At 37.7% G+C, this 27,191-nt stretch overlaps 1 protein-coding gene across 5 annotated transcripts in view; it reads left to right on the top strand.

Annotated features, from left to right (window-relative positions):
* ATP2A2 (ATPase sarcoplasmic/endoplasmic reticulum Ca2+ transporting 2) overlaps nucleotides 1-27,191 on the top strand; it is a 79,262-nt gene that overhangs the window by 9,700 nt on the left and 42,371 nt on the right. For all 5 annotated transcript variants that reach the window (XR_007352901.2, XR_007352900.2, XR_012665089.1 and 2 more), the window contains 2 exons: nucleotides 2,946-3,050; nucleotides 14,447-14,585. Coding sequence is in view for 2 of the 5 variants with exons in the window: in XM_048821932.2 (XP_048677889.2) it covers nucleotides 2,946-3,050; nucleotides 14,447-14,585 (244 nt within the window). In the remaining 3 variants the exon portion in view is untranslated. The remainder of the gene's footprint in view (nucleotides 1-2,945; nucleotides 3,051-14,446; nucleotides 14,586-27,191) is intronic.

The following is a 27,191-nucleotide window of genomic DNA, read 5'->3' as shown; positions in this document are numbered from 1 at the left end:
ATTGGATTCGCTTAACATCGTTTTGCTTGTAGTCGCATTTTTCAGGAACATAACTACAGCATTAAGTGAGGAGTTACTGTATAGGAAAATTTTCTCATTTTTAGACCCCAAGAATTATTCTGCTAACAAGTCTCTTGTTAATTGTAGTTCGAATTAATAGGAACACTTAAATTTTACACTTGTCAAATGTTTTTGAAAGGTTCATGTTTTGGGAACCGCAGTTGTTGAGCTTCTAAAACATCTTAAGGATTTTGATCTGGCTCTCGGCTTGATTTATGGTATCAGTACACCTGTGGTTAAGACTTAAAACAAGCTGTCACATTTGCTCTTATGATCTCTGTCTGAATTTCGGCTGGTCTCTTAGAGCAGAGGTTGGGGTAGGCCCACCTGGGGGTGCGGAATGTGTTTGGGGGGGGGGAGGGGAAGGAGGAAGAGAGGCTTTAGAGAGGTGAAAAAAGTACTGCATACGTTTTACCCATAGCAATGGATAACTAGCAAAGCTGATTCCTCCAGACGTACCGGGTCCTCTGATGGCACTGTGCATTTGACTGTAGATGGCGCTGTGCATTTTGATGGATTTCTGTTAAGCTTGCACAGCATTATACAACATCATTGCCATCTGTATGTTAATCTGTTTGCTACGACATGGTGTGCACATTTAATTGTAAGCATCGGTCACAAGCGCAGTTTTGCTTTTGCTCTTATTACAATGGGTTGTTGGCTTTGTTTGAATCAATGTCTTACTGTTAATATTGAATGAGAGTTGCATGGTGTTTTTTTTTTTTTTAAATGTCTTTGTTTTTTTAATCAATATATGTACTTGTGTGGCGGGGCTGCTTAAACTACTACAGACACAAAAAAGGGGGGGCCACAATCAAATAAATGTGAGAACCACTGTCTTAGATACTTGATACTATTGAGCATCAGTGTACTGATACTGAGCCTAACACAATGCTGCCTTGCCTCTCACGATATTGGACATTTCCTCTATCCTAATAAAATCTGCTCTCATATTGGTCTTGCTTGGTGGTTCAGATTGTTTCTGTTCAAGGCTCTTGTGCTGTTGCTCCTTCATCCTTTTTAACATCCTGGAGTGTTTCACAATTGAGCAGTAGTTCTAGTGCAGCATGATAGCAGAATGATGGTGTCTTTAGTAACTGCTTGCTTTTTGGCCTATTTGGTAAGGTGCTTCTGAGTTGGTCAGTGACTCATACTGGTGTTGCCTGACTAGTGGCACTAATTATTTCTACACATTATTCCCATTTATTGTCATTTAACAGGCTTCCTGTTGCTCAACATGTTGCTTAAAGAATTAGACTGTCTCCTCAGTTATTGCAGAATTTTGCCTGAACTTATTCAGTGAATAGGCCTTTTCCATATGTTCCTGAAGTGCTTGAGACTAGTAAATGACAAAAGTCTAAAGAATCCCCAGACTTCATCTGAAGCCTTACAAGTATAGAATCATTAGGTGCCTTGTCCTCCTGCTTGGGAATGTATTAAAGCTGAGCTGAGGAAAAAGCCACATTGTTAGATCTTTACATAGACCTCCCCAAGTTGATTTAGCTCCTACCCCCACTTTTTAATTAAGAGTTTTTTGCTTCCGTGATCTGCCATTTTAATGTGACTGTTGGGTACCCTGACTGGAAAGCTTAAGAGGAGCACTATAGGCAGGCATATAAGTTCCCTCTAAACTGCATGGCTGTGCAGCAGGCTATCAAGGGCTGCGCAGCAGGGGAGAGGCGTCTTTCCCCAGGTCCCAGCCTCGGAGCTGCTGGGGAGGGGGCTGGGGGAAGTCGTCTCTCTCCCCACCCCAGAGCCTGCACCCCCAGCTGGAGCCCTCACCCCTCCCACACACACACACACACCCCAACTCTCTGCCCCAGCCCTGAGCCCCCTCCCACACTCCAAACCCCTCAGCCCCACCCCCACCACACACCACCTCCATATTGGTGCACATAACAAAATTTATTCCGCACATGGATCTAAAAAATTAGAGGGAACGTTGGCAGCCATGTTGCTTTTTCCAATTCTCTCCCATTTTAAACTTGGAGGTTATTATTTAAATTCATCTTCATCCCCTTTTGTGCAGTCCCTTTTTTTAAATGGGGAAGAGAGGCATTTCACTTTTGTAGAATAAGTATTAGTAGAAAATCCCCACCACAAACTGATATTTACAAACGGGGGGACAACTATTCGTTGATATCATCAGTCGATGGCATGGTTCTGTGCCAGAATACAAACCAGTGGCCAGTCAGGAAAAAAGTCAAATCAGATTATAAGTATAAAGTTGCAGTAATCTTTTAAATATGTAAATACCTTGCAGTGCCTGTTACAAAAGTGCCATGTGATGCCTTTTCTCACTTTCAGGTGGCATTGTAAGTAAGAAGCGGGCAGCACTATCTCCCATAAATGTAAACAAACGTTTGTCTTAGTGATTGGCTGAACAAAAAGTAGGACTGAGTGGACTTGTAGGCTCTAAAGTTTTACATTTTGTTTTTGAGTGTAGTTATGTTAAAAAAAATCTGCATTTGTAAGTTGATCTTTCACGATAAAGAGATCACGCTACAGTACTTGTATGAGGTGAATTGAAATACTTTCTTTTATCACTAACAGTGCAAATATTTGGAATAAAAATAATATAAAGTGTGCACTGTATACTTTGTATTGTGTTTGTAATTGAAATCATTGTATTTGAAAATGTAGAAAAACATCCCAAAATATTTAATAAACTTCAATTGGTATTCTGTTGTTTAGCATGCAATTAAAACCACAATTGGGATTAATTTTTTTTAAAACAGAATTAATGTTTTCGCATTAATCATATGAGTTAACTACAATTTAATCTACAGCCCTAGTGATAACATCATAGATATTTCTGTGAAAATTCTACCACTCCATGTTTTGTGTATCTGTTGTATTTAGATTAACTGTGATTTCTCTTGCAGGTTTTGGCCTGGTTTGAAGAAGGTGAAGAAACAATCACAGCATTTGTAGAACCTTTTGTAATCTTACTTATATTAGTTGCTAATGCAATTGTGGGTGTGTGGCAGGTAAGCAAACATTTTTGTAATACCAACCTCAGAAACCCTTTAGGCTCTTGATTAGTAGCAGTAGATGTTTGTACAGTACAGATTTTATAAGTAGTATAGGCATATACCAAAAGTACTATATACATTGTTAACATTAAATTACTTGGAACCAAAATCATAACGTGAATTCTGTCCTGAAGTGTTGACCCAAAGCAAAAATGGAAGCTACAGAAATGTTAAACATATGGGTAGACTAAAACACACAACACAGAATACCTTATGGATGTGTTTGGCCATAGTCTTGCTTTCTGTATCTTTCAGCACTTTAGGAAAGAGGTTGTTCGTAGTAGAAACCATTCATTAAATAATTGATTCTGTTCTTGAATATTTTTTATTTGCTGTTGAAACAAATATTAATCACTTCAAAACCAGACAGCAAAACTAAAATCTTTAAAGTTGCAGTTGAATAAAGGATGGGGAAATTGTGTATCTAGCTTTTTGTAGCTGTCTTTCATTGAGAAAACGTTAGCTTTACTATGAAGCTCCTGTAATGTGTGTGCTAGTCCATATGGGTGACTACAGTATAACATGTTTTCCATCTTACACTGCTCATGGCAAAACAGCTTAAAAACTAAAGAAATTACTTTAAATCTTTGAATAGTTATTGGTTACTTACAGTGGTTCAGACTGGAATTCTGACTCCTAAAATCCTTTACAATTTGCTTTATGACATTGCCAGTGGAGGTGGGTTGGATTAGGAAAAGAAGCCTTAATGACAAGGAGAATGTGGGGGGGCAAGTGGGAGGAGAATGTATGCGAATACTGATGGCTGAAGGTGGCAGTGAATTAGTAAGGGACAGAATATTTTTAAAGAGGAGACTGTTATAGCTAAAATGAAATATTAAGTACAGAGGGTTTGATAAATTAGTTAACAGGAGCTTTATATTTATTTAAAGTGTTTGTTTACTCTTGCTAAATAATGGGATTACATTTTATTATGAAATCCTATTTTCAGATGATAAAACATGAATGTTATCCATGCAGAAACTTGACTGGAAGTTCCATCTGAAAATATACTAGAATTTCAAATAGAAACTTAAAATTGGTTCGGAACTTTAATTACAGACATGAACAACTTTTTTGAGACTTCAAAGGGTCTTTTTACAATAAAGACCTACCATTTTGTGCAGCTCAATCTAAAACCTGATAAGGTAAAAAGCCTTTCTCTCCAGGAATAAGATGTTTTTCAAAATAAAGTTTAATTGCTGTTGACAGTTCTGAGCCTGCTTATGATAGAAGAAACCATGCTGTAAAATAAACTTTGTTACTGGCATTTTGATGATGAAGACTTTACAATCACATCCTACTTCAATATTGGCTTAATCATAAATTGCAGTATTTTTTAAAAAGTATTTAAATATTTTGCTCTAAAGTGACTTGTGATTAAGCCAACATAAAAACAACATAGAGATTTCAGTCTTGCCAGTTGATTACCACATTGCCAGTGACAAAAATACTTTTTTTTTTTTTACAGCAAGATGATTACTGTCCTGTAGACTTAGAAATAGCAGTAATTAATCTTTGTTTTTCAAAATAAGATTATCTATGTCAAGAAATAAATACCTTGCTTTACCTTATTTTATCAGCTTTGAGCCTATTTGCCTAACCAAAATGGATGCAGTTCTCTAAAATATTTAAGGAGTACTTGTGGCACCTTAGAGACTAACCAATTTATTTGAGCATGAGCTTTCGTGAGCTACAGCTCACTTCATCGGATGCTGTAGCTCACGAAAGCTCATGCTCAAATAAATTGGTTAGTCTCTAAGGTGCCACAAGTACTCCTTTTCTTTTTGCAAATACAGACTAACACGGCTGTTACTCTGAAACCTAAAATATTTAGTATGTCTTTTGGTACGTCACTGATGTAATGGTGTGTAGTGCGTTCTGGTAGACTAACTGAACAAATTTCTAGTATAGTACAATAAGGTAAATTCAGGAAGGCCAGGTAATCAGGACAATAGCTTGCCTGAAAACTGGTTCAATGCTTGTTGCATCTTTATCCAAGGTTGGTACTCTTCCAGACTAAAAAAACCCACAAACAAATCCCACAATTTTTTTTTAAAATGTATTTATTGATTGATTGATTTTTTTGATTGTGCAAATCTGTTTCAGTAGCTCATCTGACACTTGGTTTCATTTAAATTGAAAGTCACCTTAAGACAGCTACATAGTATATCTAAGATTAGTTGTAATACATGTGCCTTGACAGAGCAGCAGAGAGAACCCCACAAAACTGCTTACTGCTTACTTACTTAAAAATCCATATTACAATGGGAAAACATCAAACATGTTGGGTGTTTGCAAACAGAATCTAAAAAACAGAGCATAAAACATATCTTGTTTCAGTTATTTGATCTAAGTATTTTAGTACTTCTTGACTTCCCACACCCAGTATTTTGGGTGTTAAAGCAGCTTGTGCTGTGATGTCACTTTAAAAATGGAATCTAAATACCAAGTGACTGAAGTTTCTACTTGTAAAGATAGTATTAGCACCTTATGAGAACTTGGAACACACAGAATAAGAAAATGCTACAAAGTGTTGTTGTTTTTGTTTTGTTTTAACTTAGTTTGGTAATTGTGGAGCAGTTAGAATTGTTACATGTACAACATACCTGATTCAAACCCACAAAAGAAGGGAAACGAAAAATTAAGTCATCAAACAGGACATACCCTCTTTACCACAGGAAAGCCTTACTAAAACTACAGTATACCACTAACCACACATCACAGCTTTAACTCTGACCCCCTCAACCTTTCCTTCTCCACATGCCCTTTTCCTAAACTACCCTTTCCTAATAGTATTACTCTTGGAGGTTTGCTGTGGTGTTGTATTGTCATGGGGTAGTGTAGTAAAGAGTGTGGTGGAACGATGGCATCCATAGCAGAGTCAAGGCTGAGGGGTATGGTAGCTGCAGTTATGGTAAAATGTGTGCGTGTGGACGAAGAAGCTATGTTCTGTTAGGTGGCTTAATTTTTCCTTTCTTTTATGGGTTTGAGTGAGGTTTACGTGTGTAACAACCCTAACTACTTCACAACAGTTGTTTGTATATTATCTTCCCAGTTCTCTAATGTTTTAGTGGGGGCTTGGTATTGGACAAAAGTGGGAGGTGGTTTTTATGGGGTGGGTGTAAAATGCAGCTGCTGACAGATTTTTATGCACCAATAGCTGCTGCACCAGTATCCTCACATGCCAGGAGCTATACATAAATTCTCTGTTGGCAACTGTTCGTGCTTAAACATTTGCTTAGTATGAACTGCCAGAAGTCACCTGAAATTAGAACTGGCTGGAAGAAGGGAATCCCTTTCGGGGGGGAGTTAAGTCCTCCCAAATCTGGACAAAATGTTGAAACTGACATTTTTTTATGGAAAGGAATTTAAAGAAAAACAATTTTTTGGTTTCCCAGCTGCCCCCCCAAGAAAGCTTTTGTCAATTTCACTTACGGGAGCTGGGGGAAGGTGGAGCCCTGGTAGTGCTCTTCCTCTCCATCTCTGAGCTAGCCTGCCAGGAAAGTGAAATTGACAATTGCTGTCCTAAGTGGGCAGCCAGGGAACAGTTACTTCCATTTTCCCAGTGAAAAAATCAATTTCCTTTATAAAATCAATTTATTTGTGGGAAAACTCTGATTTTTGTGCAAAGTACATTTTTTATCAGCAAATATTCTGGCAAAAATTTTGACCAGCAGTATCTGAAATCCAAACTTTTTTCCATAGAAAAACTACATTCTACCAGATCTACTCAGGACCAACCCCTCTAACAAATTTTGTGTAGATACATAACGTTAGAAGAGATCAGTTGACAATTGATGGTGTACTATGAAGGAAAAAACTCAGCCAGAACCACATTTCAAAATTTTTCTATTTAAGAGTATATATTATGAAGGAAAACCAAAACTACATAGACAATACAAAGGGCCTAAATATTAACCCTATATGAAATGTCATACTAAAAGACTAGTGGCTTTTAGAGGAAAAACAAGATGTTTATGATCCACCTCAAGGTCATTTTAGAACAGTGGTGGCTAAGTTGCAGCCTGCGGGCCGCATGTGGCCCATCAGGGTAATCCATTGCTGGGCTGCGATACAGTGTTTACATTGACCGTCGGCATCATGGCCTCCCGCAGTTCCCAGTGGCCATGGTTCACAACTCCCAGCCAATGGGAGTTGCAGGAAGCAGCAGCCAGCATGTTCCTGTGGCCTGCGCCGCTTTCTGCCGTTCCCATTGACCAGGAACGGTGAACCACTGCCACTGGGAGCTGAGGGCAGCCGTGCCTGCAGACAGTCAATGTAAACACTGTCTCGTGACCTGCCAGCAGATTACCCTGATGGGCCGCAGGTTGCCCACCACTGTTTTAGAACTTAACCTATCTATGGAGTCACCACCAGAGTGCTTCCATAATATAGTAGCTTAAAGCCCATGCAGTTGGACAGGTTTGGGACTTGGACTAGGTAAACTATTATCTAAGCAGTTTTTCCTCATACAACCAATGAAATTGTTGCATGAAAACAAGATGTAGAGCGAAGTTGGGGATTGGTGGTTACCTCAGATATCACAATGATTTGGGACTCTTAGGTATATATCTGTGCCATGCTTACTTTAGCTGTATACCACACAGGTATAATTCATGAAGTCAAAATGGCTGAGAACTTAAAAATTGGGCTCTAACAGACTGCAAAACTTAGTGATTCAACCTATTGATATTCTGAACAAAGAACTTTCAGTCATGATTGTAGCAGTTTCCATCGCTTCACACTGACTCATATTCTAGACTGCCAATCCTGGAATCTTATTGTATGGATATTTGCTATCTGCATACTATTAAATATACAAGATTAAGTTATTATCTGATTCAGTGATCTTTCTAAATATAAAGAGTAATGTGAATCTGTATTCCATACTACGATGAAAACCTGAATCTTCACATTTGTATTTAGTAAAAAATACAGGTCCACTACACACAGTATGCATTTCTAAATTTGGTGTGTTGCTTCTCTGAAGTTAAGTAGGCAGTATTGTTTTACTTGGATTCAAATAGCCATACTAGTTTACTTTTTATTATTTAATTTTTATTTGGTTTTGATTTTAAGGCTTTGATGTGGAGATTTGAGTAGTTACAATTTCAAATTAATGGTAATAGCTGACTAATCTAAACTTTCAGGGTTTTTAACTAATGTCCAAATTTTAGTTGTAGATAATCAAATTTAACAGAGGCAAAAAACTTGACTTCTTAACCAGGGATTTCAGTTGGCAGCACAATTCTAATTTTCTGGTTAAATGCTGCCCAAAGCAATTTATCATCTTAAATTACAAATGGGTAAACTTTTATTGGGTACTTTTTTTATTTTAGAGGCATGCTCTTAATAATATAAAAATATTCAACACATTACTTTGCAGCTGAAAATGTTCAGGAATTCAGTGATTTTGACAGTTGAAGGGAAATATTGTATGGTGACATGCAAATGCTGCTGCAGATTTTACCTTTCATCCTTCAAACTTTTCCCTGCTAGATTAATTCTAAAGTTTTATAAAACCTACGTAGTTCAAATATTTTACAACTTTGAAGAGACACTGTAGTCAGCATGTCTCAGAAAATGCATAGTCTCATGTGTTGTACTGTAGCTATTTTTGTGATGTCAGATTTTTCAAAAATTTTAATATCACAGGTGTCTCAGTTGAATACATGAGTTATCTGATGTGGCATACTTATGTGGAACATACCAATAGAGCAGTTGTTTACACCTTTTCCTCTCACTCTCAAAGCTGAAGTGATGTTAGTGACATAGTACTTGTTGTTTTTGGAAGCTTTGTTCAAGTTTGTCAAAATCTAGGGTCTTTACTACTTTAATAACTAAGTTATCCAATTAGGTTTGTATAGGCACTGTACATCAAGGTAGACCAAATTCCTGCCACAAAGAACTTACAGTCCTAAAAGAGTTTTTTTTCCTAAAAAAAAAAAAAAAAAAAAACAATTGCAAGGAATATAAAAGCTCTTCTTCTGGTGTTGGATTGGAATAAATTAATACTTAAGGTTGGTTTAAAACTCTCCCCAACTAAAGCTAGTGAAGATGGGGGAATAAAGTTTACTGCAGGTTAGCAAGGCAACCATATTTATGCTTTGGGTTTTACCCCACTCTCGAATGAATGCACAAGTCTAATTTAGCAAGAGAAAAAGCTAATGTGTAAAATACCCTTGTTTATTGAAGCCTCCCTAATAGACCAGCTTTTTTCTGTTAGTATACATTGCAGCAAAGACTTTGCTGTTAACTACTCACCTGGAAAGCAAGTATGACAAAATTAATTCAAAGAAAAAGATCCAAAGTGTATAATGGGCACTCAGCTGAAGGCTGTAGATCAGAAACCTTCTGATTTCCATGCTGAAAGAATCAAAGGCATTCTTTGAACCATTTAGATAAATTTAAATGGTTACACTTGTGTGCTGATTTGTTTAAAGCTATTAAAACCCCAAGAGGCTTGCACTGAAGTCAGTGCACCTACATAATGCCTTTTGACTTAGATTTGTGAATAACTTGTACATTTGGAGAATTGTCCAAGAAAAATTTAAATTCTCTTAAATTCATATAATAGATTTAAAATTGCTCTCCATCATGAGAGCATTTACTCTAATGGAAAACAGCCAGGAAATTATAAACGGTTTGTCATTGCTGGTATATTCAAACTTTTCTTGCTGTGGCTTTTTTTTTTAAATAAATAAAACTCTTGTGAATATCAAGTCTTTTTACATATATAGTTCAGTAGATATGTCCACTGAAATTAATGGAATGTGTGAGTAAATCCACTGCACTGCTTTGAAAATCTAAGCCTTCAAAGTTAAGATTGTAAGATCCTGCCCATTATCAGCCTGACTATGTCACCACAACCTCCTAACAAAAAAGAAAACAACCCCTTCTGATCTGCTTTCTCTATAAAATTACTTTCCTCTAATCCCTACCAAAAATAACATTTTTGGAAAATCAGTTAATATTTACAGATGACTTTTTAATTCACTCAATGCAAAAAACTTTATAAATAACTTCTCTTGTTTCATACAGGAGTCCTTAATGAGAACTAGTGCATAGGACTACTTTGTTACCAAGTTAGAATATAAGTTTTTCTAGTCAGTTAGAGCAGAACTATGAATGTATTAACTTCTGTGTGGCAGAGTAAATATTACAAACTCTGCGTCCTCTGCCTAATCTAAACCTTCTAAAATAAAATCAAACGCTCTTTCATGTGAAGAAATTGTCTTTAAAATATTTTTCGCACTAAAATATGATGTCTCATCAGAGCCTCTGAGTTCTTGTTCTTGGCAGTTGGTATCTTTACACCTACATACCTCCCACTTTAATTTAAAAAAAAAAAAGTGTAGGATACATTATGACAGTCATTGTGCCTCCTTCCTCCTCCCCTTCAATCCCCGCTCTTGACTGCAGTAGCTCCTTGCAGCAGCATCACTGGAAGAAGGTGACAGTCCCTCAACCTCCCATACCTGCTAAGGAAATAGTCCCTGTGAGTAAGGCAGTGGTCAGGATGGAAAGAGCTGTGTCCTGCAGGTACTCTTGTATGCTGAAGAGTGAGAATGGGGAGGGCTATGGAAGTTGCTTCATCAGAGCAGCTCCTTTGTCTTGGAGTAAATCCCAGTGAGGCTAATGTGGTTCTTCCGTGCAGAATCTCCATACCTCTCCTCCCAGTGTGGTCCTGAAATACTAGAATCTTCATCCCCATCCATGAAAAGGCAAGTGTCAGAATAATCAACGCACATGCAATTGTAAGAGGGGGATAGGTAGTGATATCTTCTGACCAGCCGTGGTACTGGCACTTTCTATCCAGTAAGCTCAAGAGAAGTGAACTGCCCCCTGTCCCTAGTAAACCAGAAGGGAGAGTTGAAGAGGAGAGCTTTTTGAAAGTGAGCAGACTTTCAGAGTGATATAATGGAATTTTGATGAGAGGGAGCTGTTATATTTTAGGGCTGAAACTTTCAAAGGTGCCTAATTGAAATTGGACATCCAATTCTTGTAATTTTAATGGTAACAGGGTCTCCAGATCTCTTAGGTAGTTTTGAAAATCTCCGCCTTGGCTTCCGCTTTTTGTTGGCAATTTATAGGGAAGCTAAAAATCCTCACTTACCCTTTAGGTGGGGTAAGGGTTACAGGGCGCATTTTTTGCCTTGCCTTTTTTTGTCCTTAGGGTCACAAGTGGGGAGCAAGAGAAGACTGCTATCCTCCATAAAAGTAGTTTGTTGCTTCTGCTAGATGCCATTTATAGGGGTAACTGGACTTTCAGCAACTTAATTTTTAAAAAGAACAACTTTGTGTACATTATTTCTCTTGGAAATTCAATAAATATTTTCTTCCCCTTTGGAAAATTACTGCTGTGTGTAGGTGGATTATAATACTGTATTATTGATATGAATATTTCTTTTTCCAGTGCGTGTTTCTATGGTTTCTAGGTGCTAAAAGTCCAAAACCAGAAATCATTGGATCTGTTTGAGACCAAGATAGTCAGTGTAGGAAAAAACTTCATATGTGGGTGTGTCCTCTAAAGTCTGGCTTCCTGCTTCTCCATGTCTCCCTCCCCCACAAGCATTCTCCTCAAATGCAGAGAAAATTAATTGGTGGTGGATATCTTTTTCTCTGGAAGATGGAGGGATTATACTATATAATATATTTTAAAAGATTAAAAATGTTTATACTTTTTAGTGCCTGTATCTGATTCTAGGTGATTCATCTATTCAAAACCATTCATTTCATACAGTTTTAAAATCTACAATATACTCACTTACATGCACATATAATAAAAAGTATCCTATCCTAATGCAATAATCCCTACATCAAAACTTTTAGTTGGTGATAGGGTGAAAAATTCAAAAAGTAAATGAACTTGTGCAGTCAGGAAAAACTGCAAAAAGATTGAGTTTTTAAAAGAGCAGAATAAAAAAGTAATTAAATAGCTTTAATTCATTATCTAATATTTGAACATTGTAATTCAACACAAAAAAGAAATATGAGAGAATAACCTATCCTGGGTGTATTGGGTATAAAGAGATGTACTGGGTAAGTCACTATGTTCTTCTTTGGAAGAAACTTTACATGTTTAAATTAATCTGTCTTTAATCAATTTCAAAAACATTTCCTCTTTCAGCCTTTAAAGTTTTTAAATAATACTAATGGAGAATCCAGGCAGGAGCTCTGTCTTGACTCTCATGAAACGCTGTCTTGTTCTCTTTTTTGTTTTGTGGGTGATGGAGATGCAATTGTTGACATACTAAACAAACAAACATTCTGGATATTTCAGAGAGAACCAGTTTGGAGAAATGGATTTAAACTTTTGAAGGGCTGACTTTAGACCGTGAAGTAAAATTTCTTTTTGGCAATTTCAAATATTAGATTGGGGGGGAGGCTTGTTTTCTGATGTGGCATTTATTTATGTCTGATGACCCATGGATCTTGTTCTCTAAGATGGAATTAATTTATTGAGCTGCTAACTCTGAAGACTGCATTAACTAAGATCTCCTATCAGATAGCTTCTATATTTGATTTGATAATTCTAATGTCTTTGGCCCTCAAATTTAATAAGGTCATTGAAATTTAGCAGACCTCAGGGCCTAACGGAAATTAAGATTCCAGTTACCTATCTGTATATGCAGAGTAACCTATACTCATGAGCAAGAGCTTAAATTCTGCTCTTCATCCAATGGAGAGGAGAAATGCCATGGGTTTAGGCCATACTCCCCAGCTTCCTTATACCTAAGGTAGCTCGTAGCTGCTAGTATTTATGGCGTCCCCATCTCTTCCCCCTGCCAGTTATTTCACAACATTCACCAGATCAGCTGATGTAATGTGTGTAGTTTAAGATGTTTTGTTGCCTGCTGGAACTGGTACTACACAGAGACCTGGCCCTGAGCAATCAGTTATGTGTTACCTGCTGAAAAATTAGGCTCTAATGGCTCATGGTTTGAATTTCCAAAGATAATTGTCTGCCTTTATACAGTTTTGACATCTACTAGACTAGAGAACCTTTGGCAGCTGGTGTAAGTCTGGAAAAGTTTTGTATACGTAAAAAGCATCCTCTTAAAATTTCTATACTCGACAGACTTAAAATGTCTGTACTAATATTGTTCTTAATTTCTCATCACAGTACTTCCACTGGTGGTAACAGCAGTAAATAAGCTGGTGGTGTTTTACTGGTTGTGTCAGGAACAGCAGGAGATAAGCTGCTGGTGTTTTACTGGTTGGGTCATCTAAACCTAGACAATACTATGTTTAAGGTGTTAGTGATCGATCTGTGCTACTGCTACCTCACTGCTATTTTCAGTGCACTAGGTTGGTCAAATCCAGGACATGTATATCTACTGAAGCTGGGAATTGCACCTCCCAGCTGCATTGTAGACATACCCATAGATGCTTTAAGAAAATAATAAAGTTTAAGGTCCAATCTGCTGTAACTCATTCTTAGCTTAATTATGGAAAGAAGATTCAGGTTTGTGTTTTTGTGTATCGATGCTAAAAATAGTTACAATTTCTGTTTGTACTCTTAAGTGCGTTGCCTTCTTTTCTGGAGCTCTAGCTTTGGCACTATATCTGGGAAGTTGTAGGTACTTTGTTGGCAAGTAATGGGTGTGAAATGTCATGTAGTATCCTTACTTTACAAGTGCAAAGAAAAGAGCTTTTGGACAATAGTTATTTCCAAGCTAGATAACAAAGGAGCTGCTGTAAGTGGATATGTCCATGCCTCTTAATCTGACATGGTTCAAATGTGGCATAAAGACATAAAGGAGGGATACAAGAACAGTATTGGAGGAAGTTTAATGATTGGGTCTTTTTCACTATCTTAATTTCTATCAATAACTAGTGAAAACACCAGACTGATGTGGGATGGAGATATATTTGAGTCTCAAAGGAGGTGTTCTATTTAGCAAAGCACAGCTGAACTAGGGTACAACCATTTAGTTTTAATAGATGTTTCTGCTGGAGTGTTGCTTTGCATCAAAACATAACTGTATGATCCCTTAAACTATAGTTCGTGTGAGCTCCAGCTACCAAAACATAATGGACGTTCTGGAGAGGTAACTGCAAATTTTAAGGCAATGGCTTCTAGATCTTTAAAGGCTCACTAATATCTGAATTCTATTGTCGTGCTTTCCAGACTGCAACTTCACCTTGAAGTTGCAACCACATAATGGGGTAGGTCGAATAATTATCTTCTATGTGAATGAACACTGAATAACTGAGTAAGTAGTATTCATGTAGTGCTATATGTAGAAAACTAGAAGGTGACTATTCTAGCTGTCAGAATTGGCAGGACCTCTAGCTTTTAAAACCTCACATCTTATTTTTCCTTTTTTCCTTCCCCACCCCTCCAGGAAAGAAATGCTGAAAACGCTATTGAAGCTCTTAAAGAATATGAACCTGAAATGGGCAAAGTATATCGACAAGACAGAAAAAGTGTACAAAGGATTAAAGCAAGAGACATTGTCCCTGGTGATATTGTGGAAGTAGCTGGTGAGATACCTTTTATTAATAATACAGGTTACATATGTCTAAAAGGCCTTGGTTAATTTTAATAGTTTGAGGCCCTGGGTGGGATTTTTAAAAAATGCAAGTTAGGCACCTCATTTATGCATTATTGAAAATTCGACCTCCATTCATCTGTAATTACCTTACATTAAGTGAGTATTTTTATCTTTGAATTGTCTTAAGTTACTATTTCCTTCTAAATTGGTAGACAATAGTAGGAAGGACATCTTTTGCTTTAACTGGATTACAGATTTTTAGTATCTGTTATTTTTCTTTTTTGTTTGTATTTTTCACACAGCAATGGGGACAGGGAAAAAACCAAAACCAAAAACACAATGTGCAAAGTAAACTTAACAAAACCAAATTTTTCTTTAATCTTCCCAATGTCACCATGTTAAATGTTATTTTTAATAGTTGGTAATTTTCAATTTTTTTAATTGAGCATCCTTTTTAATGATTAAAAAAATGCCTGTAATAAAGCAAGATGGCTTCTATTGAAACACTGGTATTCAACTTCTAATCTTTCATCACTTCCTAAAAAATACAAGTAACATTCTCTTATACTTTGGAGAGACTGACATCTTGTAAGTGAAAATACATTGTTGTCTACTCCTAACTGGACTATCAGTGGTGGTTTCTTTCTTTTTTTCCCCCTTTGTTTTAAGGATTTTGCTACTTAGTTTCTGTGAAAAATTCATAGGTGGATCTTGTTGAAAATATGTCACAAATGGTTGTATTCACAATTTTGTAGGCCTTACTGGCAGTCAGATGGCTATCCTTTAAAATAATTTAAGCTGTACATCAATTTTTCTTCTGATCTTTCCTCCTACTTTGGATTTAGTTATTAGAGTAGCCATCCAGAGGGGAGATAACTATGTATCCTTAAAGTTGACTATCCTGCTTTTTTTTAATATGCAAGGAAAGTATGCTCTCAAACTGAAGTAAGCATTGGCTCTTGGCCCAGGTTTTACTCATTCAGAAACTTTAAAATTCCTTAGCCCTGTCCTGAGCTTGTCTTGTACATGGTAGCATGCAGTTATAGTGACCTTAGTTAACAGTAATTGATGTTTCTTGGGTATGCTGGAATCCTCAGTCTTTAAGTGCTGTCTTTCTTTCTGAGACCCTATCACTGTTGATGGTTGACATTTTCGGTGCCTCTATTTGGGAGACACCCATATACCAGCCAAGTGTAAGATCATCTTCTCCTTCAAGAACAGATCTCATAAAAACAGTACCCCATCTACCTCCATGTCTTAGTCACCGAAATATTGAGGGATACAGACATTTCTTACATTTTGTGGTAGGCAGAGACCATTATCAGTATTGTGTCCTACCCTTCAGCCTCTCCGCCATGCCAAGGATCTTATCAAAATCCTCTCCACTGTCACAACCCATCTTCGCCAGATGAGAGTACAGTTTTTCCCTACCTGGACAATTGGGTCCTGAAAGGTTACTCATTCCTTGAGATATAAAGAGCAACTTGCATAAACCTATTGCTGTTCTACTCAGTGGGGCCTCTGCCTCAATACTGAAAAGTCTACTTTCACTCCAGTTCAATTAATAGATTTTTATCGGGGTCACTCAGGACTCCTCCACCACATCAGAGCATACTTGTCCCTGGACAAATTTGCCACTATGTCCAGCCTCATCTCAACAATACTACAGAGCCCACAAACCAGAATATGGGCATGAACTTTCTACACCTCACCCTACCCCCCCCCCCCCCAACAGACAAGGTCTATCCAAGGAGTATTTGTACTTCTGAGGGTCATTGGTTCTTTAAACTGGTAGAAGGATCCACAAAAGGTGTGTGTGGGAGTTCTGTTCTTGGAGTCTCCTCCCACAAAGGTACTTGCTACAGACATCTCTCTGATAGGCCAGGGGACACACTTCCAAAACCTTTCAAGTCAGGGCAGATAGATCCTTCAGGAGGTAATCTTCCATATTGGTTTATTGTAACGAACCACTTGTCAGCACTTCCAACCCATCATAAGGGACCACCCAATCAGAATAATGCTGGACGACAGAGCAGCAACATAATAGATCAGCCTTCATGGAGGGGCAAGATCCCGGTCCTTTTGCACTAAATCCATAAAACTATGGAAGTAGTACATATCACGCTGCATACAGATCTCAGTAGTTTATCTACCAGGACTATAGAACACAGAGGCGGACTTCCTTGGCAGGTTTTTCAGCATCAACCATAAGTGTGAGCTGAATAATGAGGTATTCCAAGAGAGGTCTTACCTGGGGTCATATACAGATGGATCTCTTTGTGACATCATCCAATGTGGAGTACAGAGGCTTCTGCTCAAGAGGAGGGCATGATCACAACTCGATGGGAGATGCCCTGGTCATTCCTTGGCCTCGCATATTGCTGTACACTTCTCCCCAACTCCCTTCCTGCTCAAAGTTCTGAAGAAATTGAAACACCATCGTGGCCAGGACAGGTATGGTTCCCAGGGCAGGTTCGCATGTCTCTGTGACTCCACTCTCTCCATCTTCTCCTGACAGCAAATCTTCTCACTCAGGAATCAGGATCCATCACCATCCAAACTTCAGTGCTTCACCTCAAGGCGTAGATACTATATGGCTCTCTGGTATAGAGCAAGACTGCTCCCGAGGTACAGACGGTAATGCTTCATAGCAGAAAACCCTTGACAAGGAAAACTTACCTGCAGAAATGGAAACTCTTCCAGACTTGGTACAGTCCCTGATCTGTGCCGCCTCTAGTCTAATGCACGTTCTCAATTACCTGTTCAATTTAAAAATCATGGGATTATTGCAGAGTTTCACCTAGCTGCCATCACAGCTTTTCACTCCCCCATTGAGAGGTTTCGGTCTTCACCACTACCCCCCCCCCCAACCGCTATGAGGGATATCAAAGGCTTGTTCAACCTCTTCCCACATGTTAAGGAACCAGTTCTGCCATGGGACCTAAACTTAGTCCTCAATGTGCTGAGGAAATTCCTCATTTGAACCAATGAGGAACTGTTCCCTCCTTCATATATCCCTTAAGACCTCATTCCTCATAACCATCAACTCTGCCAGGAGGGTGGGGGATCTTGGAGTCTTTAGGACTTCACCCAGGCTTTTCATCTCATTTGCAGAATGTATGAAAGGACAGACTGTCTCAACCAAAAAACTGTTCAAATGTACCTTCTACAGTAACTGGAGTCCTTTGAGATGTGTTCCTGTGGGTGCCCCACTTCCTGCCTGCCTTCCTTTCTGCCTTGGAGTCTTTCACTGAACTTTTGTGGTTGAGAGAATTAACCTGGTGGCAGGTCTGCCTGCTCTCTATATACCCTCATATCTGAGCACAAGGATGTCTGGGATGCAGGGACAGACCCCCAGACGCTACTGAGAATATCTCCAATCTAGAATGCACAGGCACGCACCTCCATGATGTGGAGTACCTATAGGGACACTTGGCCAAAAGCAGATATAAACATCAATTGCTGATTATATTAACTGCTTTAATAAACTATGAAGTGGCATACTGTCTATGCATTTCAGTTAGTGTCACACTTCTCTTATGTCACTTTCTGTAATTCTGGTGTTCTACAGTCACTCTCTGACTTAAACAGAGGCTTTTTTGCTGTTAACCTCCTATTTTACAAACTAATTGGGAATGAAAAGTTCATGAAATTGAACATCTCAAAATTAGTGGGTATGGTGCAGAAGTGGCAATATGGTGCACTGCAAACTGACTTCCATTTCATTGACGTCATCGGAACATGAAAGGATGTTGATTTGTTCTTTGACACTGCTTTCCCGTTTTTTTAACTTTCATTAGGAAAAGTGATTTGTATAACTGGTTGTTCGTAAGATGGGTATTTGTAAAATCAAGGTTCTTCTATATGTATTTGGTTCAACAGCAAAAAGTCGCTGATTTTAATTGTTTTGTCTCGGGGGGGCACACAAAAGTGATGTAGGCTTTGGGGCTAGAAGCTTACTGCAGCAATTTTGGACCTGACTTGAAGTGCCAGAAATAGAATAGTAATCTCCGAAAGCAATTTGCTTTGTCAGGGGGACACATTACTTCGGTATTATACTGTAAAGAATTATTAATAGAATTGCAAGTGGATAATGAGCCTGAGGGTATGTATTGTAGTTTGGCGCATCCAATTATAGGGAAATACTGACTGATTTAACTGTATTGCCAATTCACTGGAGTGCAGGTGAAACTGAATTGTTGTTTTCAACTGAGCAACTTTTGTAAAATGGAGAAGACAGGGGGATCATATTACTTGACTCTCTCTTTTTGTCCCTGTGAGGGGGGGACTCTCTGAAACTACACATGGAACACCTGAGGAGCCAGCAGGCTTTCTACAGCACTACAAGATCTCCTTTCTGTGCCTCATTGACTCTAGTGGGGGATTTCTCTTAATAGAAGGCAGTAGTTGCTCGATTTTTGCAGTTGGAACAAAATTAACTTTTCTGAATATGCCAACTGCTTGAGAATTCTTAAGGCCATAAACATGTTATAGTATGAAAGTATATATTGGTGGTTAAAGTGACAGACACTGATGTGCAACTTGAATTAAAAACAAAATGTTAAACTGTGCAATAATTAGTTTTATTCTAATTGTGGTCTAACTGATTCATCTAATGTTTGCAGGAAGGTTCACATCAGTTACAGGAAACAGACATCATTACAGGACACCAGAGTTATGGGAATGTTTTGAATGCATTGAAAGCAAATAGTTTTGTACTTGTCCACTCTTCCCATGACATTTTGAGGTTTGTTGAAGATATATTTAAACAAAGGCATGCATCATCCAACTCTGACTACTCTGAGCATTTCGAACTTGAAGTGAAAGTAGTCTTGCTAAACTTGATGTTGCTTGTTTTCTTGGCAATGATTGATGCACTCATACTCTGTTTATTACAAAAATCTGTCTAGAGATGTGAGGCTGGGCTGTAAGTGAAGCTCTCATTCAAGCCAAAATATCACAAATAATGGGAGTATGACAACTAGCCTTTTTTGAATCTCTTCTGTAGTGGAGGATGGACTAGAGCTTTTAAAGACCTTGCTTTCAAAAGGCATGATGTGCAAACACACGTATTTGCAAGCCTAGTTCATGTACACAGTTGCCACAAATGTGCAAATTGGGTATTGTGGGCATAACCAGCTATGCAGTTAGGTTCAACTTGTCTAAAAGCATGCCTACTCAGTGACTCTGCTCTTGATAGGAGTTGCTGAGTGCTAGGCTCCCTTGAAAATCCAGCCCCACTTATGGAGGCTGCGCTCTTCTGAAAATCTAGCCGTAATTGGCTAAATTTGTAATTGCAGGTGCAAACTAAGTGCTCAAGTACATACTCTTGCAATTGCAGTTGTGTGCCTGAACTGTTATACTTCTAGAGACCTATTTTTGCAGTAAACATGTTTATCAGAAAATATGGTCACTAAATTATATGAGGCTTTTGCATGTATTCATGATACAAGATTACTGTGGTGAATGTTTGGGTAGGAGGTTGTCTTTTATATGGGAGGGTTTGATGGTGGGGTCTAGGTTTTGGTTTTTTTTCCTTTGTTTTTGCATATGCCGTCCCTTATAGTACAATTTAATCTACCCAATCAAGAATAGCAGATTGGATACTAAGTAACTTTTTAAAGCACTGATTTAAGGTGCTAGTTAACTTGAGTCCTTTTTTGTTTCTTATAATAGCTTTATTCCAACCTTTGATACCTAAATAAACATAATTTAACTTCAGAAGCACGTTTCCCCCCCCCCCCCCCCCAACAATAAAAGCAAAGGGCATGATATAATTCGGAGTTTAGGAGTAGGATCATCTTTTTAAAAATTATAATCTATTCAATTTGTGTGCGTCACTTATGAGCATAATTGCACTAACTAGGCATAATTCAACCACTATTTTGCATTGTTTATAGTTGCACATAATATTGATATTTGGCTTTTTATACATTGAAGATCATTAAAAAGGAACTTAAAGAAGTGAGCTGGGAGAGTCAAGTACAGTAGCTGCAAATGTCAACAAATGTGATACCTTACTGCAGCTGCTGAATAGCATGCATGTACAGGTACCAGCGGGAATACTGTTTTGTTGGTTTTTTTTAAAGAGTTTTTTTTTTGTGCCCCCTTACTGTAGAAAACTCATGTTAAGCTTATTGGTAGTTGTTTACAGAACAGCATATTCAAATATTAGGAAACGTTTTAAAATTTAGTCACTTGTCGTATGATTATATTTACATCTGATTTGCAGAACAGTCCTCTTATAGATTGTGACTTAAGTACTCTGTTGGCCTCTCAACGTGTCATATTTTAAACTAAATGAACATCTAGGCATTAGATTCTGTGAACAGACTTTTTTGAGTAATACTGCTTTCAGCTGCTTTCCTTGGATATTAGCAAAAATTATTGAATACATTTTGAATTCAGGTGACTACAGTAGTTATAATGAACATCTAAGATCTCTCCCCTTAGGACACAGGCTTAATACAAAAAGCTGTAAGAATAAATGCTTCAGCATAAATGAATTCAGATATGTAAGCTATATATTCTGTACTTTTTAAATGGCAGAAAACAATGCATTAAATTGTTTCAAACAAGGGAAAGCTCCTGGATGGGTAGAGCAGGGTAATATAATATACCATAGTTAGTGTCAGGACTTGGAGGTGAGAGAAACTGTCTGCATGCCTCTGTCTCAAGTGTAAGAGTATTTGGATGGCCTTTGACATGGTGTTTGCAAAAAGATGACCATGTAGGGAAGTGACCGAGCACTTCATACTGGGATACATATCTGGGCATGAAATTCTAGGCAGCGTGCCAATGACATTTGTGTGTCCAGGCAAGTGTCTCTCACCATTGAGTGGCGTAAATAACCAGGTGGTAGGTTTCGCTCTTATGTCAGTGGCATCTAAATTCGAGATACTTTCTGTAGGTTTTGACTAGCCCTACAATATCTTTCTGTCAAGAGGAGTTCTGACAGTTAGTTTGTATTTGGGCCTAACTTAGAAGTCTTGTCAGGAAGCTGTAGATTAAAATAGCATTTAAAAAAAAAAAAGCTAAATACTTAATTTTCTGTATGAGAATGATTTGAAAAGAATTTTGTAGTACTGAGGTGTTTTAAATGAACTGTTCTCTAGTGAAGTTTGTTGTGGGCTAGAAGGTTACCCTAAAGACAATGAATGATAGATTACATGAAATAGACACACCTAGAAATAGATGATCGAGGAGCCAACTTCTCTTCATCCTCCCCAATGATTGTAAAGATCACTTACCTTTTCTTGTAATTTTTTTTCCATATTGGTGGATTTCTGGAGTCACCTGGGTGTAAGTTTACGGTAGCTGAAATAGATGTTTGGTTTCTGATGAGAAGAGAGGGGGCTGAGACTAGTTTAATATCCTTTCAAAGTGAAATAAAGTGAGCTGAAAAAAAGGAAGGCAGCTGATTAAGTAAACTTAGAGGCTAAGTGAAGATGCTCTTTGCAGGTGAAACAGTGGAGACCATGACCCACATGTTTATCTGGTTGAAGCCTCTATAAACATTAATTTTTTAAAGCAGTATGTTTCATGAAAACTACATCTTTCAGACATGGTTAAGCAGAGTTAGTGGAAAACAGGCATAATTTTGTGAGACTGGATGCATTTATATGGGAGCCTTTTAAAAGCTCATTAAAAATAATACAATTTTATCTTGCTCTATTATCATAGTAACTGTATATCAGATATCTGGAGGACTGAGTTAATGTGTTTGGGACATATGCCTTAAGGTTTATTCACTGACTTCTGGTGGGCACAGTTCTCAGTACTCTAGTGTTGAAAATAAACTTGGTGTAGCTTAGTAACCAAAAGTTGACGAACAGAACAAATATCCAGATGTTATCCTCAAATGGCTTTTTAACTTTACTGCTCTGCTATAGAACTTGTTGGTTTTAAGACAGTCAAGCTTCCTGGAAATTGCATCCTTCTTACTGCGTAATTGCTGTCCATTTTAATAGACTAAAGTTTTTTGTTTTATTCAAAATGTTAAAATTAGTTTGGTTTCACTATGCCAAGTGATCATTCTAATGTTTAACAGGTGCATTTTGATACAACTACTTCAGTTGTTAGAGTTTGGGGTCCATCTGAGCAGTATCCTCCCAGAGGCTGCTCCATGACTGCAGGAGCACAGTAGTCCCAGCCACCTCTTTTCGGTATGACCAGTGGACGTCCACAGTGTTGCAAATCCACTCACGTCAAAGCCCCTGCATTCTCTCATGCATGGAGTCCTTGTGGTGTAGTCAGTCTGTCCATCTTCTTCCCCCACTTTTTGCTTAACAGATCCCTCTGTGTTTGCTGTTGGGGATGAGCAGGTTTTAGCCCTCAAAACTTATAGCAGAATCAGTGAAATGGTTGATGTTCTTATTCAGCTCTCTTAATCTTTTATCAAAATAAAGTGGACTATACAGAGAATACTACCGTGATGCATTGTATTTCTGTGCAACAAACATACCGTATCTATCTGTTCCAGCATATTAAACCAATCTTAATATTTAAATTAATCTTTAAGAAATGGCTATAAACTTGAATTGTATAGAAGTCCAATATTTTAAAAAGCAATTTCTAAAAATATCTATTCTGGAACAAATCAAATTACATTCTGCTATCTCAAATACTCAATTAGTGTGTTAACTCTTGAAAACTGATTACTGATTGTAGTGTATGTACTATTTAGTGTATGTTTTAAAGTGTGTTGTAAAAATGCCTGCTGTAATAAGTTCTCCTAAAAGCAGTCTCTAACCGGCTTTCCAGATGCATTCAACTGTAGTAATATGAAACGAATCCACCAATCTTTGTACAGTTGAGGGTATTTGGAAAAAGATTTGCAGTTCACCTTTTAAAATTAGGGGTGCAAATAATCTAGGCTTTTGTGATAGAGCAGTTTGTTACAGCATTGGGGTTTTTCTTAAACCATTTATCTTACTTCCATAGAGCACTGATCTTAAGTCAAATACTTATTCTCAGAAGCTAAATATCTCTAAAATTGCAGACAATGAATACCTATAGTTGTCTGCACACCCTTCAACAGGGAATTTTGGCTGTGTCAAAGGCTGTTCTAATATTTATGGGGCTGTTTTGAGACATGGGGTTTGAACCTAACCTCATTGTACACTCTCGCTGAAATCAGTTGAATTGTATGAGATTGAAGCCATCCAGAAAGATTAGTGTCACTTCCAACACACATTCTTTAAGAATTTATAAAGGGAATATTGAATTTATATGCATTTTCTCGGTCTTGCAGCATTTCCCTTGTGAGTTACTGAACTATTAAGCAGAGCTAGAGAGAATGAGGCTGACTGATGAGATTCAGAACTTACCTGCTCTCGTATACCCTGAATAGAACTGAAGCTTCAACAGGGCACAAACAATACTAAACAAAATTCTTGAAAATCAAGGTAACTCTTAATACCATAGTGCCCTGGTACATTTTATTAGGGTGAAGAAAACTTGCTGTTCAAAACTAGAGTACACTGATAAAATATCAGTTGTTTACCTTTCATTTTCTGAACACATACAGTACTTCGCTAATAGATGTAACTACTGTTTGCTGCTGCTTCAGTGCTGAGTTGTGCCAGTGTCATCCATTTATCTGGTCTGGCATAAGGTGAATCCGAATTGTTCTCCCCTTCCTTACTCTGTACTTTAGAGAAAATTAAGAGGTGACTTGTTTAGCCTATAACTACCTCCATGGGTAACAGAAATTTGATAATAGAAGGCTCTTCACTTTAGCAGACAAAAGTATAACAAGATCCAATAGCTGGAAACTGTTTCTTATTTGCAGTCTGAATGATCTAGATTCAAATTTTTCACTGAAATAGTCAGTAACTATTGAAACAACTCACCAATGGTGAAGAAAGGGGATTCTCCTTCACTGGAAAATTGAACTAGAGTATGTCTTTTAGGAAAAAAAATCCAGTCTCGATTTACAAACAGGAATTAATTCCGAGAAGCCCTCTGGGCGGTATACAGACGGTCTGACTAGATGACCACAGTGGTCCCTTCTGGCCTGATGCTCCTGAACAAACAAGCTGCTCTTCTGTCACTAGGCTATATTGATTGCTTTGGGGTTCCAGGTAACTTATAGGTGCGTTCTACCTTTGTTCCTTTCCCAAAAATCCCATCCCTTTTATATTAAAACACATACTCAAATATCATAATCAGACTTCTCTATGTATTGTATAAGTTTAATTGTAGTATAATTTATAAATAACACAGGTACAAAGCCAGTACAGATGGTACATTGGATATTATCATAAATGTAATAGAGCACCTACCTCTATATCTCTCAAACATATGATGTTTTTTATTTGTCTGCGTGGGTAGTAATTGCAAGCAATATTAGCATAGTTAGAACTGAAGGGACTGTCATTGTTCATTTTTATCATCTTCCTTCCTTCCCCAAAAGACCACATTTTTGGTGGGCTTATTACTTGATCATAAATAGTCCAGGTTAAGTCTTGATATTCCCTCTGCTCAGACCTTGCGTATTCATGAATGACTTTTCCCCTCATTCCTAAGAAGAAGAATTAAGTTCAGCCTCTTGTGAAAGGTTATTGTACAATAGTGGGCAAACTTAAGTTTTCTTGTTATGACAGTTTCTGCACTTTAATAGCATTCATTATTCTGTGTATAGGAAATATTTTGCAAACAGCTAGAATATGCAAACATGAGAAACTAAAGCTGTTCCCTGTAGCATGTAGGTATAGAATTGCTTTTATGCAGTAAAGACCATGAAGAATTTTTTACTTCTAAAAGCTTTAAAGATCCCCACATACATTCTATTATTGGCAGTTTTAGATGAAAACCTGTAAGAGGGACCAATTTTTTTTTAATTGATACCATGGGCACTTAAACTGTCAGAATTAATATGGACCTAGAATTGTTAACACTGAGTATAAATAAAAAAAAAGAAATATTTATGATGGTACTTGGCATATTTGAACTTCTCTGCAGAGACTGAAATGACTAAACTATTTACACTTAGCATTGTAAATAAGATATGTTCTTTTCAAAAGGCGCCTTTATTCCATAATGAAATCAGTGTTGCTGCAAGTTCAGGGATTCAGTATGCTATTTTGTCATTAGTGCACTCAAACTAACCGACCATTCAACTTTGAGGATTTGTGGGATTTTTTTTTTTTAATGTTGTGTGAAGTACGGAGGCATGCAAACCTTGACTCTCTTCTTGGCAAGCTTTCGTTTCAGGGGTAAGGGACATCTGGTTAATTGAACACATTAACAGCTCTGATGTATCTTAAAATTCACTAATGTGTTTGAAGATTGTCTCAATACATAAAACAACTTCTTTCTTGGGGGCCATTATGTTTTGTAATGGTGAAATGGCTGTTCCTAAGGTGTTCTGAATGTCCAATCCCTTTTCACTGTAAACCAACACTAAAAATAGAATGTCTGTCTGTTTAAAATATGCAGGATTTGGAAGTTAAGCAGGCTCCCCCACAGTCTAGTGAAAGTTTATTAGCTTGACTCCACCTAACTCAGTGTGCACCCCAAAAGTGTAATGTGGGTCTGGAATTCAAACTACAGTTCAAAGTGTTAATATTTTTTGGCCCCATCTATATTGAACTTTAAACCTGTTCAGACTAACTGTTAAATACATGGTTTGCTAGGTGATATTCTAGCTTAAAATGCTATTAGTCTCTGGTTTGAATAGACTGGAATTGGGAACTTTTTTTTATCCAAAGCATTGCATCAATGAAAAGAGTTTTTTCTGGGTAGAACATGAAAGTGTGGTGGTAGTGGGAACCCTCGACTGATGGGATATATAGCTCTTCAGTGTTGGTTTTACTGTAATCCAAATTCATAATGACCTACAGACGTTACAGTTAGTCATCTGGCCTATGTCTAATTGATTGGTGGTTTTAGTCCAGTTCTCAGAGGAGCCGTCACATTGACTGTGAACAAATATGCCAATTCTGAATGTTTGTGGAAACTGGAAAATCCTTCTCTTCCCACAGGTTGGTTCCTCAGGTTGAGGTACATTGGTGGGGAAGTCAGTACACTCAATTGTGTTGTGCGTAGAGACATTCGCTCTCTAAGATGGCCAACCTGGCATCTTTAAGTTGTGTTAGTTGCGTACATCTTTTAATTTGTTGTTAAACAACACCCAAGACCTTTGGGGTTAAGGCTAAAAAACTTTGGGGATGTATCATGGTAAAATTCTATGTCCTGATTTGAAAATGTCTCTCAATGTAATAATGCTGCAGTTTTCAACCAGTATGGGCCTGACTGAAATTAATGGAATGTCTCCCATTTGACTTACAGGCTGCAATCCCATATCATTTATCTGTGATCATCCCCAAAGTACCTAGATATTGCAATTGATTATAGTTGTTACTGTTTATAGAGTCAACACTTTTTCTTCTGTCTCATAGAAAGTCCCTTCTCTATGATCTCAAAATCAGAGATCCCAAGCCTACAAACACTTGTGTATGTTTAATTTGAAACATTAGTAGTCCCATTGACTATAATGCTTAAAGTTACATTTGTGTAAATCTTTGCAGTACAAGGCCCAAAGTTAATCAGACTATACACAGACCAAGCAAAGGGAGGAATGAGGATGAGA

This window comes from Caretta caretta, chromosome 15 (assembly GCF_965140235.1).
Source record: "Caretta caretta isolate rCarCar2 chromosome 15, rCarCar1.hap1, whole genome shotgun sequence".
Taxonomy (NCBI): domain Eukaryota; kingdom Metazoa; phylum Chordata; order Testudines; family Cheloniidae; genus Caretta; species Caretta caretta.
Note: the sequence above shows the minus strand (reverse complement) of the source record. Positions and strands in the feature narration are given on the sequence as shown.